At 46.5% G+C, this 15,487-nt stretch overlaps 1 protein-coding gene across 6 annotated transcripts in view; it reads left to right on the forward strand.

Annotated features, from left to right (window-relative positions):
* Positions 1 to 15,487, forward strand: part of AGRN (agrin) — a 268,660-nt gene that overhangs the window by 183,780 nt on the left and 69,393 nt on the right. For all 6 annotated transcript variants that reach the window (XM_042479221.1, XM_042479223.1, XM_042479222.1 and 3 more), the window contains 3 exons: positions 2,044 to 2,268; positions 5,362 to 5,586; positions 6,647 to 6,853. In XM_042479221.1, coding sequence (XP_042335155.1) covers positions 2,044 to 2,268; positions 5,362 to 5,586; positions 6,647 to 6,853 — 657 coding nt within the window. The remainder of the gene's footprint in view (positions 1 to 2,043; positions 2,269 to 5,361; positions 5,587 to 6,646; positions 6,854 to 15,487) is intronic.

The following is a 15,487-nucleotide window of genomic DNA, read 5'->3' on the forward strand; positions in this document are numbered from 1 at the left end:
TTTTACTAGCCCATTGTATTTCAATGGGAGTTGAGCATCCATGGATTTTGGTATCCACGGAGGGTCCTGGAATCAAACTCCAGCAGATACCAAGGTCCCTCTATATCAGTGATGGTGAACCTTTTAGAGGCCAAGTGCCCAAACTGCAACCCGAAACCCACATAATTTATTGCAAAGTGCCATGTCCCTCTGGCTTTCTAGTAACAAACACTGGTAAACTCTGTGCTGGGGCAATGGCACATGTGCCCACAGAGAGGGCTCTGAGTGCCACCTCTGGCACGCGTGCCATAGGTTCACCATCACTGCTCTATATCACTGTTCTAGACCTTATCTGGATGTCTCAAAGATGGGCTAGGGAAGCATGGAAGGAAGGTTAGGGTCAGCTTGATTCCTTTCTCTCTTGATGCCTGAGCAAAGTTCCTGCGCCAAGGACCCTGCTTTTCCTTGTGCGCCTTTCGCGATCACAACCGTCAGAATACGCCTTCAGTCTACTCCAAACAGAGCCTTTGCAAAACATGTACACACACAACAGCCGGACGCTGACGCAAGGAAGAGTGGCCTGCATCCTGAAGTAGGTCATTTTCTGGAGAGGGCCGCGGAGGAGGCTAATGAACCCTCCCTGGCAGTAGGGCACGCACCAGCTGCAAGCAAAGGACTCTGCAAATGAAACTTCCCAGCTCCGCATCTCTGAGTAAATTAACGTGACCTTTTTTTCTTCCTCCCCTGAAGAAGAAGCGCCGGCTCCCAATAAATCTGAGCTTCTCGACTCCTGCTGGGGGCTCTAAGTCGGAAGCCGGGGAGAGGAAAGGAGGGGTGCCAAAGTGATTTATTTAAAATAATAATAGGGGACCGGAGGGAGGGTGGCAAGTGACAAATGAAAGGGGGGAGAAGTATTTAAATAAATAAAGGGGAAATCAGCCAGGGACCAATAAATAACACACGTTGGACCATCCCGGTTGAATGGCAAACGGCTTCTGGATGTCTCTCTCTAATTACATTTTCCTCGCAGTGCATTAAGAGCATTTTTGTTGACTGGGCATTCAGGATGCGGGGGCAAATTCACCTTTGGCTTCTCCAAAATGGGCTCCAGTGGTAAATGCTCCTGTTTCTATGGCAAAATAAAGGCATGTTTGTCAGCCAGCGAGTTTCAAATAATTGGGTGTTCACCACAACAGACACGGAAGCAGTGACTGGGGGACCAACTCCAGCGGGAGACAGACTTGGGCAGCAGCGAGAGATGCCAGACTGGCACTGGTGCCACCGTTCTCCTTCTCTATGCAGGGCATCCAAGGATGTGAGAGCTAGCACTGGTGCCACCGTTCTTGTTCTGTAGGCAGAACATCTGAGGATGTGAGAGCTAGTGTGAAATGAATGCCTTGGTCTGGTCTGTCAGCCACTTTTAAATCAAGCTTGCAAGCATTATTTTCTAAATTTAGGTCAAAAAATTGACCCCCAAAAAACTGACTTGACTTATCCTTGGGTCAATGCAAGTACTGTATCTTAACTCTTATTTAAAAGAAGGAACCATCTCCTGGTGAAAAGCAAGAGTATAATATGTGAAGCACCAACTCCCTCTACTCTCTCATCCATCCAGTCTTAAGACTAAGCACAAAGAGTTATGCCTGCTGGAATTTTATAAGTTCATTGACATTGTTTTGCTTTGCTTCATCCTTTAAATCTTTCGCTATGGCCTGTTACAGACTGCCCAAATAAAGCTGCTTCGGGTCTCTTTGGAGGTAGGCTGTTTAAATGATGCATGCACCCTAAGAATCCGGAAGCTGCACCAAAGCTGCATTCCGGTGCTTAGGAATGGAGTATGGCTTTGGCACGACCTCCGAACTCTTAGGATCCATGCATCATTTAAACAGCATACCTCCAAAGAGACCCGAAGCAGCTTTATTTTGGCAGTCTGTAACAGGCATTGTCTCATTGATCCCCTGCTGATGTGTCATATCCAAAGCACTATTCTCCCTCAATTCCTGAGACCCTTCCTCTCAGCATGCTATATTGTCCTCACCCCTCTGGTTCCTTTCTCTCCTCCAGGTTCAAAAGACCCCTGTGAGGAGGTGACATGCAGCTTTGGCAGCACCTGTGCCCGTTCCACGGACGGACTGTCGGCCAAGTGCATCTGCCCATCCTCATGCAGCGGTGCCCCTGAGAACATTGTGTGTGGCAGCGATGGCAAGGATTACCGCAGCGAGTGCCACCTCAACAGGCATGCCTGTGACAAGCAGGAAAACATCTTCAAGAAGTTTGAGGGGCCTTGCGGTGAGTTGGTTTTGAGGAGCAGCTGGCTGCCGTTTTGTCCTCTCTTTGGCAAACACAGTGCAAGTGTGCGTTGGTGTGCATGGGTTCTTACTATTCCTCCTGGGAGCCAAGGATGCAGTCTCAGAGTGCCTACTCTTACCACTGAGTGTCTGGTTTCAACACTGGGAAACAGGCAGTGTGCAAAGGAAATTGTCTCCTCTAAGCATCTTACTGTGGTTTGTGAATTCTACAGCTATAGATATGGCTTGTTTGATTTTTAAAGCTGTTTTTTGACAGCTCCTCTTTTTTTGACAGCAAGTTTAGGTGCCGAGGAATACGAATAGCGTTAATGACTTGCAGAGGCAGGTTTTGTAATTCTAGAGAGTGAGAAGTGATGTGTTCTAGAAACAGCAATCACTCTTGCACAGTGGAGTCCCTAGGATTGGTGTCACCAAGTGCAGCAACTCATGGTTGAAGTACACTGGCCTTCAATTCCCTCTGCCTTGCCCTTTTGCCTGTCTGGTGTTCATCCCACCTTCATATGTCACCCAGTGTGGTTCATATATCCGCACCCTCTAGTGATGCCCTTCCCTGCGCATCTTCCCATCAAATGTTTTGAGGCCTGGGGTACATCAGAAAACTCTTTCTGCATCTGGGTGGTGGGAGAACTTCAGACCAGTGGCCCCAATCTGGTCCACAAAGCCCCCCCCCCCCCCAAACAAGTCCCATCCCTTCAGCATGCCCCAGCCCTTTTTGCTTGCAAGGGCAGGAGTTCCCACTACCTCTGATCAGTAATTAGAAATAATAGCAGTCATTTCCCTTGCACACTGCCTGCTTCCTAATGTTAACCCCAGTTCTTATCGTTGATCAGAGATTGGAGAGAGTGGGGGAAATCAATTCTGAAGGTGGCCACTCTCATTCAAGAAGGTTAAGAGGTGATATGATAGCCCTGTTTAAATATTTGAAGGGATGTCGCATTGAGGAGGGATCATGCTTGTTTTCTGCTGCTCCAGAGAATAGGACCCAGTGGAGCAATGGATGCAAGCTCCAGGAAAAGAGATTCCACCTAAACATTAGGATGAACCTCCTGAAAGTAAGGGCTTTTTGACAGTGGAAGACGCTCCCTCGGAGTGTAGTGGAGGCTCCTTCCTTAGAGGTCTTACGCAGAGACTGGGGATGCTTTGATTGAGAGTTCCTGCATGGCAGGGGCTTGGACTGGATGGCCCTTGTGGTCTCTTCCAAGTCTATGATTCTATGATTCAACATTTGCAGGCAGTAACTGAGCCTGGATTATAGGACTCAGCTGGCACCTCTAGTGATAGCTGAGCAAGAGAAACAAAACCAGATCCCCAACTAAAGTGTTGAGTGGAGAAGGTCTACCTGCTGCTTTGGCCAGGGACCTGATAGCCCCTGCGTTGCAGCTACAGCCTGATGCCATCTGGCCTTTAGAAGGCTGTAAGGATTTGCTTTCCGTTATGCCCCAACCGCCCCTTGCTTGTGGGCCTTGGGTTTGGTTTTTTAAAAACCCACCTGGACCAAAATGTCCGAGGGACCCCCCCCCCCTCTCCAAATCTGGATCAGGATCCCGTCTTCCTCTGCTGCAGGGTTAAAAAGCCACTTTTTCCATCTACATATGTAACTCTTCCAGTCTCCATGGTGATGTGCTAATCCTTTGTCCCTCTGCTGTTTCCCCCCCAACTGGCATCACCTTGGGATGGCTGGGTAGGACTGTATGTATTTCAAAGCACTAGGGATTAAAAAGCAAAACAAGACGATAACGGGAGGACGGAGAGGGCAGTGTTTCTCTCCCTCTCCCCCCCAAATTGTGTTTCTTTCTGTCGTAAATGGAGTGGAAGTGAGCCAGTTCTTCCCAGGTGTTATCAGCCAGGTTGCTGGAGACGCCCCAGCAGAGAGACAGAGACGGGGATTAGCCAACAAGCAGCCCGGTGTCTTTAGCATTCCGATAAGCGTTACGATAAGAGCGCCCAAGCGGTGAATGGAAGGTGATCCGGATAAACCTGGATTAGACGGCAGGCGCTGGAGGCCTGCTGATCCCCACCTGCACTCTGGTTGTGTTTGGGGGGTTTTTTTTGGTCACATCTCCGCACGCACATCGGTCCTGGGAACACAACAGTGTCCTCTTTACCTCTGCCCAGAGCTTAGGTCAGTGATGGCAAACCTATGGCACATGTGCCAGAGGTGACACTCAGAGCTCTCTCTGTGGGCACATGTGCCATCGCCCCAGCACAGAGTTTACCAGAGTTTGTTACTAGAAAGCCAGAGGGACATGGCACTTTGCAATAAATAAGTGGGTTTTGGGTTGCACTTTGGGCACTCAGCCTCTAAAAGGTTCACCATCACTGGCTTAGGTTTTCTAACAGATCAGTTATAGATCAAGCACTCTTCTTTTATTCCTGAGTTAAGTGAAAATGTGGACGATAGCAAAGGTCTTGCCCCCAGTTGAAGGGTGGAAATAGATGGTGACCTATGAGAAAGACCCATGATAACCACTCAGGTAATGTGAGAATGAGTACCTTACGTCTGGATTAAGACTGGAACAATACCAAACTGATTCCTAGATTCTTGGATAGATGCCGAAGCATTGATGGTCTAGACCTCCAGTCACTAACACCTGCTAGATTGTGAAATCAAAACGATGATGGTGATGGTGATGGTGATGATGATGATGATGATGATGATGATGATGATGATGATAGCAACAATAGTTAGAGTTTCCAGTTCAGGATTATGCCAGGCACCCAAGTATCCAAACCTTGGGACCTAAGGATGCCCCTTTGTGCAACCTAGAGATGATTCATGAAAGTTGACACTGAGGGCCATGCCCTGAGGTCTAGCAAACCTAATGGTAGTAGTAGTTGTAGTAGCAGTAGCAGTAGTAGTTGCTGTCATTTTCATTGCTACTGCTTTTATTGGTTGGATGGACAGAGATGTAAGAAAGTAATTTCTGGGTTTGCTGTTGAAGGATCTTGAGTAGTTAAAGATGGCTGTCTATCAGAGCTGTGGTAGTCAGAGGAGAGACAATATAAGTCTAGATACACAAAGATGTTTCTTTTAGTCATCTCATCTACTTCCCTCCGCTTTCTCTTTTTGAAGACCCTTGCAAAAGCACCCACAACGACATGAACCGCGTGTGCCGGGTGAACCCTCGCACGCGGCGTGCCGAGCTTCTCTCCCGGCCTGAGAGCTGCCCCCTGAAGCGGGATCCGGTGTGCGGCGATGATGGAGAGACCTATGAGAACGACTGCGTCATGGTGAGGTCAGGCGCCATTCGGGGGATCGAGATCCAGAAGGTGCGTTCTGGACAGTGCCAGTTTCAGGGTAAGTGAAGCTTGGGTTAAATTGCTGTGGATAGGCATGGGTATCTGTCGGGGATGCTTTGATTCAGAGTTCCTGCATGGCAGGGGGTTGGACTGGATGGCATTACATACTAAAATCATCCAGATTCAAATATATCAGTTTAAAATTCATAGTTTAAAATCAACTGGATAGACCTGCAGGAAGAGATAGGTCTTTAATACCGTTTTAAATTCAGACAGCATGTTTAGCTTTCAAATCCCTCTCAGGCAGGTCATTCCATAGTCTAAGGGTGGCTGATGAAAATGCCTTCTGAGTGACTGATGCCAATCTAGTTTTGAAATGTCCCTCAGATGATTATCCAGAATATGGCGATTCCATATGTAACTTGAACCCAAACTATGTAGGGCTTTAATGGTAATAATCAACACTTTATACTTTGCCTGGAAACTAACTGGCAGTCAGTGCAGTGATTTTAATATCGGTGTAAATATGCTCACTCCTAGATGTACCAGCGATCAATCTGGCTGCTAACTTCAGTTTCAAAATTTGGTACAAGGGTAGCCCAATGTACAGCGCATTGCCAAAGTCCAACCTTGAGGTTACCAGCCCATGCATTACCATCTTTAGGCCTTCCAATTCAGTTGACATATCAGTCAAAGCTGATAATATGCACTCCTGATGGTTGCATTTTTGTGGGCTGATATTTTGGGAAATGGATTCAAGAACACTCCCAGTCTGTGCACATAGTCTTTCAGGAGCAGCATAACCCTATCCAGACCCCAGATTAGGATTGTTAATTGTAAGCAACTCCGTCTTGTATGGATTCAGTTTCAGTTTGTATCCTCCATATGCTGTAAAAGGAATCCCATTTAAATATTAAGGGTTTATAGTGGCAATGCATGTAGTAGCCCAATGGTTCTCAACTTGTGGATCGTGACCCCTTTGGGGGTCGAACGACCCTTTCACAGGGGTCGCCTAAGACCATCAGAAAACACATATTTCTGATGGTCTTAGGAACAGAGACACCGCAATTGGAACAGAGACGGCAACTCAAATCTCTTTCTGCCTTGGCCCTTTCTAGACAAGTGCAAGGACGAGTGTCGTTTTAACGGCGTGTGTCTCAACCGTCGGGGGTCTCCCCGCTGTTCCTGCGAACGCATTGCCTGCGACGGCTCCTACCGTCCTCTCTGCGGCAGGGACAGCCGGACCTACTCCAACGACTGCGAACGCCAGAAAGCAGAGTGTCAGCAGAGAGCCGCCATCCCAGTCAAACACCAGGGCCCTTGTGGTGAGTGGCACTGCCCACGCCGGGCAATAGCATCTTTCTTTTCTCGTTGTGTTTGTGGTTGTTTTACGGTGGCAGGGATGGGGAGGCTGGGAAATGGGATCAACATTTCAGATTGCCCCACCTTCTTGGAAAAAGTTCCTTTTTGAGATACAAGTCCCAAAAAAGTAACTTTCCCCAGCCTGGTTTATCCATCTGATACAAGTGGAAGAGCTAAATTGTTGCTCATTGCTTTAGCAGCCCCTGTCCTTTTCACTGATTCTTTCTGCACTGTTCTTTGTACTGATGTTGTCCTGATCTTTTATTTTTCTCCCATCTTCCTTTCTCTTTCTCCAAGGGGAATGTCTGAATAACAGTGTCTGGAGTGTTCAGTCCCTTACTACCATCCTTCCATCTTTCCATCCATTCATTCATCGCTTTCCCTGTCTGCTTGCCATGCTCTCCAGAAGCGTCTCTCATTGCTTCGTTTCCTCTTTGCGGATTTATTCATGGGCACAAATCCCCACCGAAACTGGTTCAGACTGTCCCCTCCAGCCCTGCGCTCCCCTGCTTGCTTCCTTCCATTTCTTTTCATCCCTGCAAACCTTTCTCAGTTTACAGGTGTGATCTGTAAGCCACGGTTCCTGAAGGTGTCTTTTCTCTGACTGTCTAAAACTTGTGGAGGCAAAAATAAAAAGGCACAGGTTACACACAAAGCAGGTATTGATTTCCCCAGAGAGGACTCCTGTGCATCAGCCCCGAAACCAATTCTGAGTCCTAAAGTGGAAAAACAAAAGGAGAGGGTTCATTCGCTCTGTTCATTTATATGTTGCTTTTCTATGAGAGGGTGCCGCAGTGGTTTACAATATATTAAATGCAGAATGAAACATGATCGGCGATCAAGATGATTAAAAATCTGGAAAGAAACCCCTTTGAGGAACGTCTTGGAGAGCTGAGAGTTGATATATTAGCCATCTTTAAATACCGTATATACTCGACTTCATGTATAAGTCAAGGGCCCGTTACAAACGGGCCTTTGCGGTGCCCCTGTCACATGCTAGGGGTTGGCCGAGGACCTAGCGTCCATACCGGCCTCACCCCTAGCACGTGACGGGGGCGTAATAATGGCGGCGCCCTATACACATGGGCGCCCCCATTTTGACGTATCGAATGCATAACGTCCGCACGTCGCACCCCGGATGTGACGCAAGTGTGCGAGTAGCGCCTCACAGCATCCCATCTGGGGTGCAAGAAGAAGCGCCATTTTGGCGCTTCTTCGCTGCGTCCGGGAACCGCGCAGTTTGGCTGCTGCAGTTCCTGGACGCAGCTACCGGCGCTGGCAGCAGAGCGCCGCTTTTCGGCTGTCTGTAACCCGCCAAGGGCAGGTTTTGGAACCAAAAGGATGGATTTTGATATGACCCGTGGATACGTCGAGGGTAAAATTTAGGGGCATGTAACAAAGGATGTAAAGGATGAAGCAACGGAAAATGGTGCCAAAATCCCAGGAGGCATAACTGTTTTTGCTCCTATTAAAAGCTGGATCGACGAGAGAATAAAGGGAAGTCGGTTCTTCCAGGATAGATGACTCTCTTGCTTTTCACCAGGGATAGTTCTTTTTTATATATGAGTTAAAGTACAATACTTACATTGACCCATCAATAAGTCGACTCGGGTTTTTGGGGTCACTTTTTTGACTAAACTTTCTAGACTTATACATGAGTATATATAGTATCTAAAGGGATGTCGTGTATTTTCTACATGCTCTCTACCACTCCAGAGACTAGAATGTACTTCAAATCATGACAAAAGGAGATTCCGCTTAACATTAGGAAGGCTGCCTTGATTGTAAGAGCTATTTTGGTGGCGGATTCTCCCCCTTTGGAGGTCTTGAAACTGAGGTTGGATGGACAGCTTGGGACAGCTCTATGTATGGCCTGTTTGGAGGAGTTTCAAAAGAGGCTGGAAGAAGGGATGGCGAGTCCATCTGTACCTCCAGCATTACTGCATATACTCATGTATAGGTCTAGAAGCTTAAGTCAAGAAATTGACCCCAAAAAACCTGACTCGACTTATCCACAAGTCAATATAAGTACTGTATCTTAACTCCTTTTTAAAAGAAGGAACCATCCCCTGGTGAAAAGCAAGAGTATAATCTGTCCTGGAGGCACCGATCCCCTCTGCTCTCTCATCCATCCATCCTAAGGAGTGAGCACAAAGAGCTATGTCTGTTGTAAGTTCTTTGACATTGTTTTGCTTTGCTTCATCCTTTAGATCCTTTGCTATATGCCTCTGAGTTTGGCCCTAGACTTATCCATGGGTCATAGCAACATCCATAATTTCGGTCCCAAAACGTGCCCTTGACTCATATATAAGGTCGACTTATACTTGAGTATATGTGGTATTTGGGCCTTGAAAATGCCTCTTAGGAAGGCAAGAGATATGGGGAGAAAGGTCTCTCCCTCTTCCAACACAGGAGGTCACAACGTTGTTGGCAAAGCCAGGGGTTAATGTTGAAAGTGCATAAGGTCGAGGCAAAGAGGACAGTGTTCCTTTGTGAAGCTGAAAGCCTGCAGTCGGAGCTCAAAGCTGGAAAACCTTCAAGATTGGCTCCCGACTTTTATCTGTTCCTAGCGGAGTAGCCCTGGGGCCTTCCGGGGCAAGGAGAGCACCGACTGACTCAGCCGTTCCTTGCTAGATCCAAAACAAGAAACGCTGGGAGGCATGTCTCCATTTTCCTCCCTCCTCTCCATTCTTGGTTCTGACTTTGTTCAGCTTTTAGAGGGCAGGCTGTTCTCTTGTGCCCTGGATAGTGCCATGTACCCTCCTCCTTTTCTTGCCTTCAGGGCTTTATGCTCTGCCAACCTCGGGGGACATGCCAGGCTCTTCCTTTTCCCCCTTGCTCTGAAAGCACTTGGCAAATAAATAAAGATCTTTCCCTTTCCTAGAAGATGTCACCAGCCAGGATTTAAAGCGGTCCCCTCGAGCTACTTTAAGCCAGAGCTGAAAGGCTGGCTTCTAACCAAGTTGCCCCACAGCTGGGCATGCCCTCTGTCATACTGAGCAACCATCAACATCCTTCCATCCCTGACTCTCTGGGGATGGGGAGGCCTTTGCTTTCAGGTCACGAGTTCAAGTCTGTCCTTGGCCTACAGCTCCTGGTGAGAGCCTTTTGCTCAGTGGCTGAACGCATGTCTTTGCTTGAAGCCTTCAATGTGCAGCTAGAAGAATCGCAGAGACTTTGCTTGGGACTCTTTATCTTATTCCAGGACTGTATGCTTTACTTCCAACTAAGAGAAAGAATAGTTGGCAGTGGACAATGCAAGCTGATGGTCTGCTTCCACCTGAGGCAGTTGTATAGTTTTTGGGGGGTCTTGAGCTATGCGGCTGGAAGAGTATATTCCTGACGTTTCACCTACATCTATGGCTGGTATCTTCGGAGAAGATGAAGATGGCAACCTTCTCCGAAGATGCCAATCACAGATGCTGGTGGAACATCAGGAATAAACCCTTCCAGAACATGGCCACATAGCCTGAAAACCCCATGAAAAACTATGGATTTGGCCATGAAAGCCTTTGACTTCACATGAAACAGTTCTGTTTGTTCAGTATTTTTAATGGATCATTTTTAAAAAGCAGAGGTTGTATGTAAGGCCAGATTTCAATCGGTTGGAGATTTTAAGGCCATGGTGCTCTGGGGAGATCTCGGTGGCACTAAAATGGAGTAACATAGCCCTTCACATACACACTCACACACACTGTACTACCGTTGTACCTTTTGGTGGCATTTTGTATAATGACTGGGGTATTTTAAGCTGAGCAGGGGTGAAGACATTTTATAAGTTTCAGGGATGGAGGAGAGGAGAGGATTCCCCCTTAAAAAGCAATGCTCAAAGATTTGCAATGCTCAATGCTGAAAAGCAATGCTCAATGCTCAAAGTGGGAGGAGGTCTTCAATGTCCAGGTTTAACTTGGCTCTCCCAGGGTCCTAATATGGCCACTTTCTAGATGCCAGGCCTTCTTCTCCGGGATACAATCTGTTGGTGGTTTCTCAGCTTTTCTCCCATCCTTGTGCCATTCTAAAAGACTGAAGCACCTTTCCTAAGGCTTAACAACTGGTAGTAAGAGCATTGTGTTAAAATATGTTGGCACTTCTCTGAAGATGCCAGCCTCAGCTGTTGGCGAAACGTCAGGAAGAAACTCCTCTCAAACATGGCCACAGAGCCTGAAAAACCACAAATAGCTATGGATGCCAGCCATGAAAGCCTTTGATTTCACATATGCTGGCACTGTTGGTCTCGCCTGTTGGGTTTTGGCACTGGAACGAGATCCACCAAAAACTTCAAGGACATGGCATGTCAACAGTCTTCTTCTGAATCTTCTCCCCTTCCTCTTGACTTCAGTTTCAGATTTTCAAAGTCCAGGTTGTAGCCCAAGACCTCAAGACAGCCACAGGTTCCTCACTCCTTTTCAAACTGCTTCACAGACTGGGTCCCTTTCACACTACACAACTGTAGCACTATGTAAAGCCAAAGGCTTTCATGGCTGGAATCCATAGATTTTAGTGGGGTTTTGGGGCTATGTGGCTATGTTCTGGAAGTTTATTCCTGGCGTTTCGCTTGCATCTGTGGCTGGCGTCTTCAGAGAATGCTGGCATGGAAGAGAGTGGGGTACATATATTGTTGGTTCAGGAAAGCGATTTACATGTTAATCTGTGTTCAACAACAGAACAATACACAGATTGTATTGTATGGATGCCAGCCATGAAAGCCTTCAACCTCACAATTTTGTATTTGTTTAATCAGAAAGATGGTCCATTGAGTTCAGTTTGATTTATTCCCAAGTAAATAATAAGTAACCGGATGCATTCCTAGGAAAGGAAAGGGACCAGAATGTAGGTTTGGTGACTAACTTCTTATTTGAGAACTTGCTTCACCTCTTATTAGATGAATTCCACAGATTAAAATCAAAGGGCATGTTGTCAAAAATGTCGGGGCAGAAGCCAAAGAAGACAAGGAATTAATCTTATGAGTATTATGTATTAATTCTCACATTGTCGGCAGCCTCAGAGGGCAGTTGTGAGATGGTTAGGTAAGGGATAAACATTTCAAATAAACTCTTCAGATGAGAAAACACGGACACAAGATTATTGCACACGATTTCGTCAGCAGCCAACAAGAAGGGAAAAAGAAAGGGCGCTGCACCCTTTCCTTAAGTTGACATAACATCTTTTAATATCCTAGCTTCTACTCCATACCACATCGAGAAAGCAAAACAGCTTTGAAATGTAGCTTTAAATCTTAGCCATTGCTACTTAAAACCCCACTGATCAATCTACAATATTACCATTGATAAGTTTCAGCAGTTACACTGGTTTTAGTGCAGTACCGAAAAGGGAAGGTTTCAGCTGGGTTTGTCTGAAGCGCATGAAGGGCTTTGGGGGGCAGCGAGGGAGTCTGTAGCTATGTCTGTCTTTTCCTTCCCTCCTCCTGTCTTCCTTTCTCTCTCCTCTTTCTCTCTCTGTCCTGTCCTTTTCTTTTTCTTTCTTTCCGTTGTGTGTCTTGTGTCTTCCAGCGCTGCCTGTTTGGAGAAAGGACGCCCATCCGCACAGCACCCCACCGCACCCCACCGGGATGTTTCTACTCCGAGGTCGGCTTTCTACCCTTCCTCTCCCCACATTGCTCCCTTAGCTTTGCCTGGGAGGATTCATCCTCTTCTCCCTCTCCCTGACACCATAGTACTCAGGGGGAAGCAAACTCAATTGAAATGCACCTTTTTGTCCATTCATAATGGTTTGCATTCCCCCATCCTTCAACAAGGGGTGCATGAAGATTTGTCGCAAGCATTTATGTTCTTCTTTTCTCTCCCTGAAAGCTCCCATTAACAACCTCCCCATGCCACCAACATAGCCTTTGCCCCATCAGGACATGCATACCTCCTGGTCTATTTGGGCTGCTCCTGGTTGTTTTCTGCCTGGCTTCTTGGAGTTGCCATGCTGTCTCTCCTGGTTCTTTAACATGTTTGTGCATCTCTGTGCGTCTCTCTCTCTCTCTCTCTCTGTATGTATGTATGCATGCATGAAAACAGCCATGCTTACTGAATCTCCGGAGCAGCAAAAAAGCATGAGCATGCACAGTGTGTCCTCCACACTCCCTCCAGGCACACAAGGGAGTAATAGTTTGCAGTGTCACCTCCAGTGATAGACAAAATGTGATCTGCACTGGCTCCCAACTTCGTTCCTTGGTGAGCCAGTGTGACACAGTGGTTTGAGCAGGACTTGACAGATATGGATTCAAATCCCATCTCAACCAAGAAGCGCAGTGGGTGTTTCCTTGGGCCATTTGGTATAAAAGCTGGGCTGAATGCCCCCATCATCCTACCATTTATCCCTCTGCGTAAGGGGGAAATGTTCAGGTACTTAAGACTTAAGGGAGTGCTGGTCATACCATTAAATACAAGTTGCCAGGTTAGACTAGCAAGCTCCTCCACAACCTTGTAGCTTTCCATCTGCCACGATTTCATCATAGACTCGGTTTTGTTTGCAGGGAGGACTATCCAAAAAAGCAAGTCCCCACTTGCAGCCTGAAATGGTATCCTAGCTTAGAGACTGGCTTGCCTCCCTACTGAGATCTCAGCCTAAGCACTGCAACTATCTATCTGTCCACCTGGCACTCTGTGCATCATGACCTTTTGTCTTGTCTTTCCATCTGATTTTGTCTCCTTTTCAATGTTTGGTTCCTTTTTCTTCTCTTTCTCTGTTTCTCTCTCCCGCTCCTTACTTCTTTGGTCACCCACCCTGGCTGGTTTTTTAAACCCCGATTGAATGTGGTTTCAGCAACCTCACCTTGCAGTTTGCCTCGGTCCTACCTTCAGCTTTTCTCTTGCGGCCTGTAAAACGCATAGCACCAGCTTATGGCCCATGGCAAAAGAAAAAAACGGCTTTCCCTGCACCTTTGATCCCTTTGCCTGCAGGTTGCATGAAGAAGATGGATTCAGTTTTAAAAAACCTTTTTAAGCAAGGGAGACTGCTTTAAAGCATGGATCTACCTCCTACTTGCTTTGAGCTGTCGGCTGAAGGGGCAGAAAATTATGCCATTAGGGGAATCTGACTGCAGTTCTGTAGAGTTGAGGGTGGACTTCCCTCTAAATAGGATTAATTCATTCAAACACAGAGCTCAGCCACATCCTAAGAATCATAGGTCTGTTACAGACTGCCAAAATAAAGCTGCTTCGGGTCTCTTTGGAGGTATGCTATTTGAATGATGCATGGGTCCTAAGAATCCGGAAGCTGCACCAAAGCTGCACTCCAGAGCTTAGAAATGGAGTGTGGCTTTGGTGCAACCTCCGGACTCGTAGGACCCATGCATCATTCAAATAGCATACCTCCAAAGAGACCCAATGCAGCTTTATTTTGGCAGTCTGGAACAGGCCTTATTTAGTTACTTTAGGGCTGGTACAGACAGGCCAAAATAAAGCTGCTTCGGGTCACTTTGGAGGTATGCTGTTTCAGTGATTCATGCATCCTAAGAGGCCAGAAGCCATGCCAAAGCCACATTCCAGTACTAAGGACAGGAGCATAGCTTTGGTGCAGCTTCTGGCCTCTTAGGACGCATGCCCACTGTATAGGGCCACACGTGGGCAAAATGCTTTTATGTTGGCAGTGGGTACAGCTTCTTAGCCACTCTTTGGGGGCATTTTAGTTGATCCTCAGTTTCCCAATCTTCAAACTGGGATTGACTGGTCAAAGGAACCGTAATGAGCCAGGAGGAAACTAGTCATCACAGACTTAGTCTAGATTTCTGGAAACTAGACTAAAATGATGGACCATGGTAGAGTACATATCTGATGTGCTGCAGGAAAAGGGTTAAAGAAGGTAATGTAGGAAGGTTCAAGGTTCGTGAAAGACTTTGTTTTCAATATTTGTTGCACCAAGGGGCAGCCTGTTTATTGAGGGTTAGTGTACCTTTCTCTTGCTCCTCTAAACCAGCAATACACTCCAGCTGTGACCCAAGAATGAAGTTCATTCATTTTCTCTAATGCAAAGTGTGATAGTAGCCACAGACACAAATGGGCTACACAAGATCTAGCCACATGCCCTGCAATATTCCATTTTAGATACTCTATTCCAATGATGGTGAATCCTTTAGAGGCCGAGTCCCCAAACTGAAACCCAAAACCCACTTATTTATTGCAAAGTGCCATGTCCCTCTGGCATTATTATTATTATTATTATTATTATTATTATTATTATTATTATTATCGCGTGTCTCCATCAAGCAGCGTGCAATAAGGGTAAAAATACAACAATATAACAATATAAAATAAAACCATTATCCCTCCCATCAATGCAACTATTAATATTCCCTTATAACAATAAAATGATATTCAGATTATTAAAACAATCAAACAACAACAAAGAGATGGGTACATAGACTATTCTATATGGGGTCCATGTCAATGGAAGGCCAAGTGGGTTATGGACATCAGGGGCATGAAGCTGGAGGGGACGGGGCCAGCAGACATGACAGCACTTCTCCATGTGGTCACTGAAGAGTTGGACATATTTCCAAAGGGAGCTTTGTTGTGATAGAACTCTGATTCATCCCAAACAATGGTCTGTTGGCAAGTCCATTGTCAGCCCAAGACATTTTGCTACCTGAA

The sequence above is a fragment of the Sceloporus undulatus genome, chromosome 7 (assembly GCF_019175285.1).
Source record: "Sceloporus undulatus isolate JIND9_A2432 ecotype Alabama chromosome 7, SceUnd_v1.1, whole genome shotgun sequence".
NCBI classification, from domain to species: domain Eukaryota; kingdom Metazoa; phylum Chordata; class Lepidosauria; order Squamata; family Phrynosomatidae; genus Sceloporus; species Sceloporus undulatus.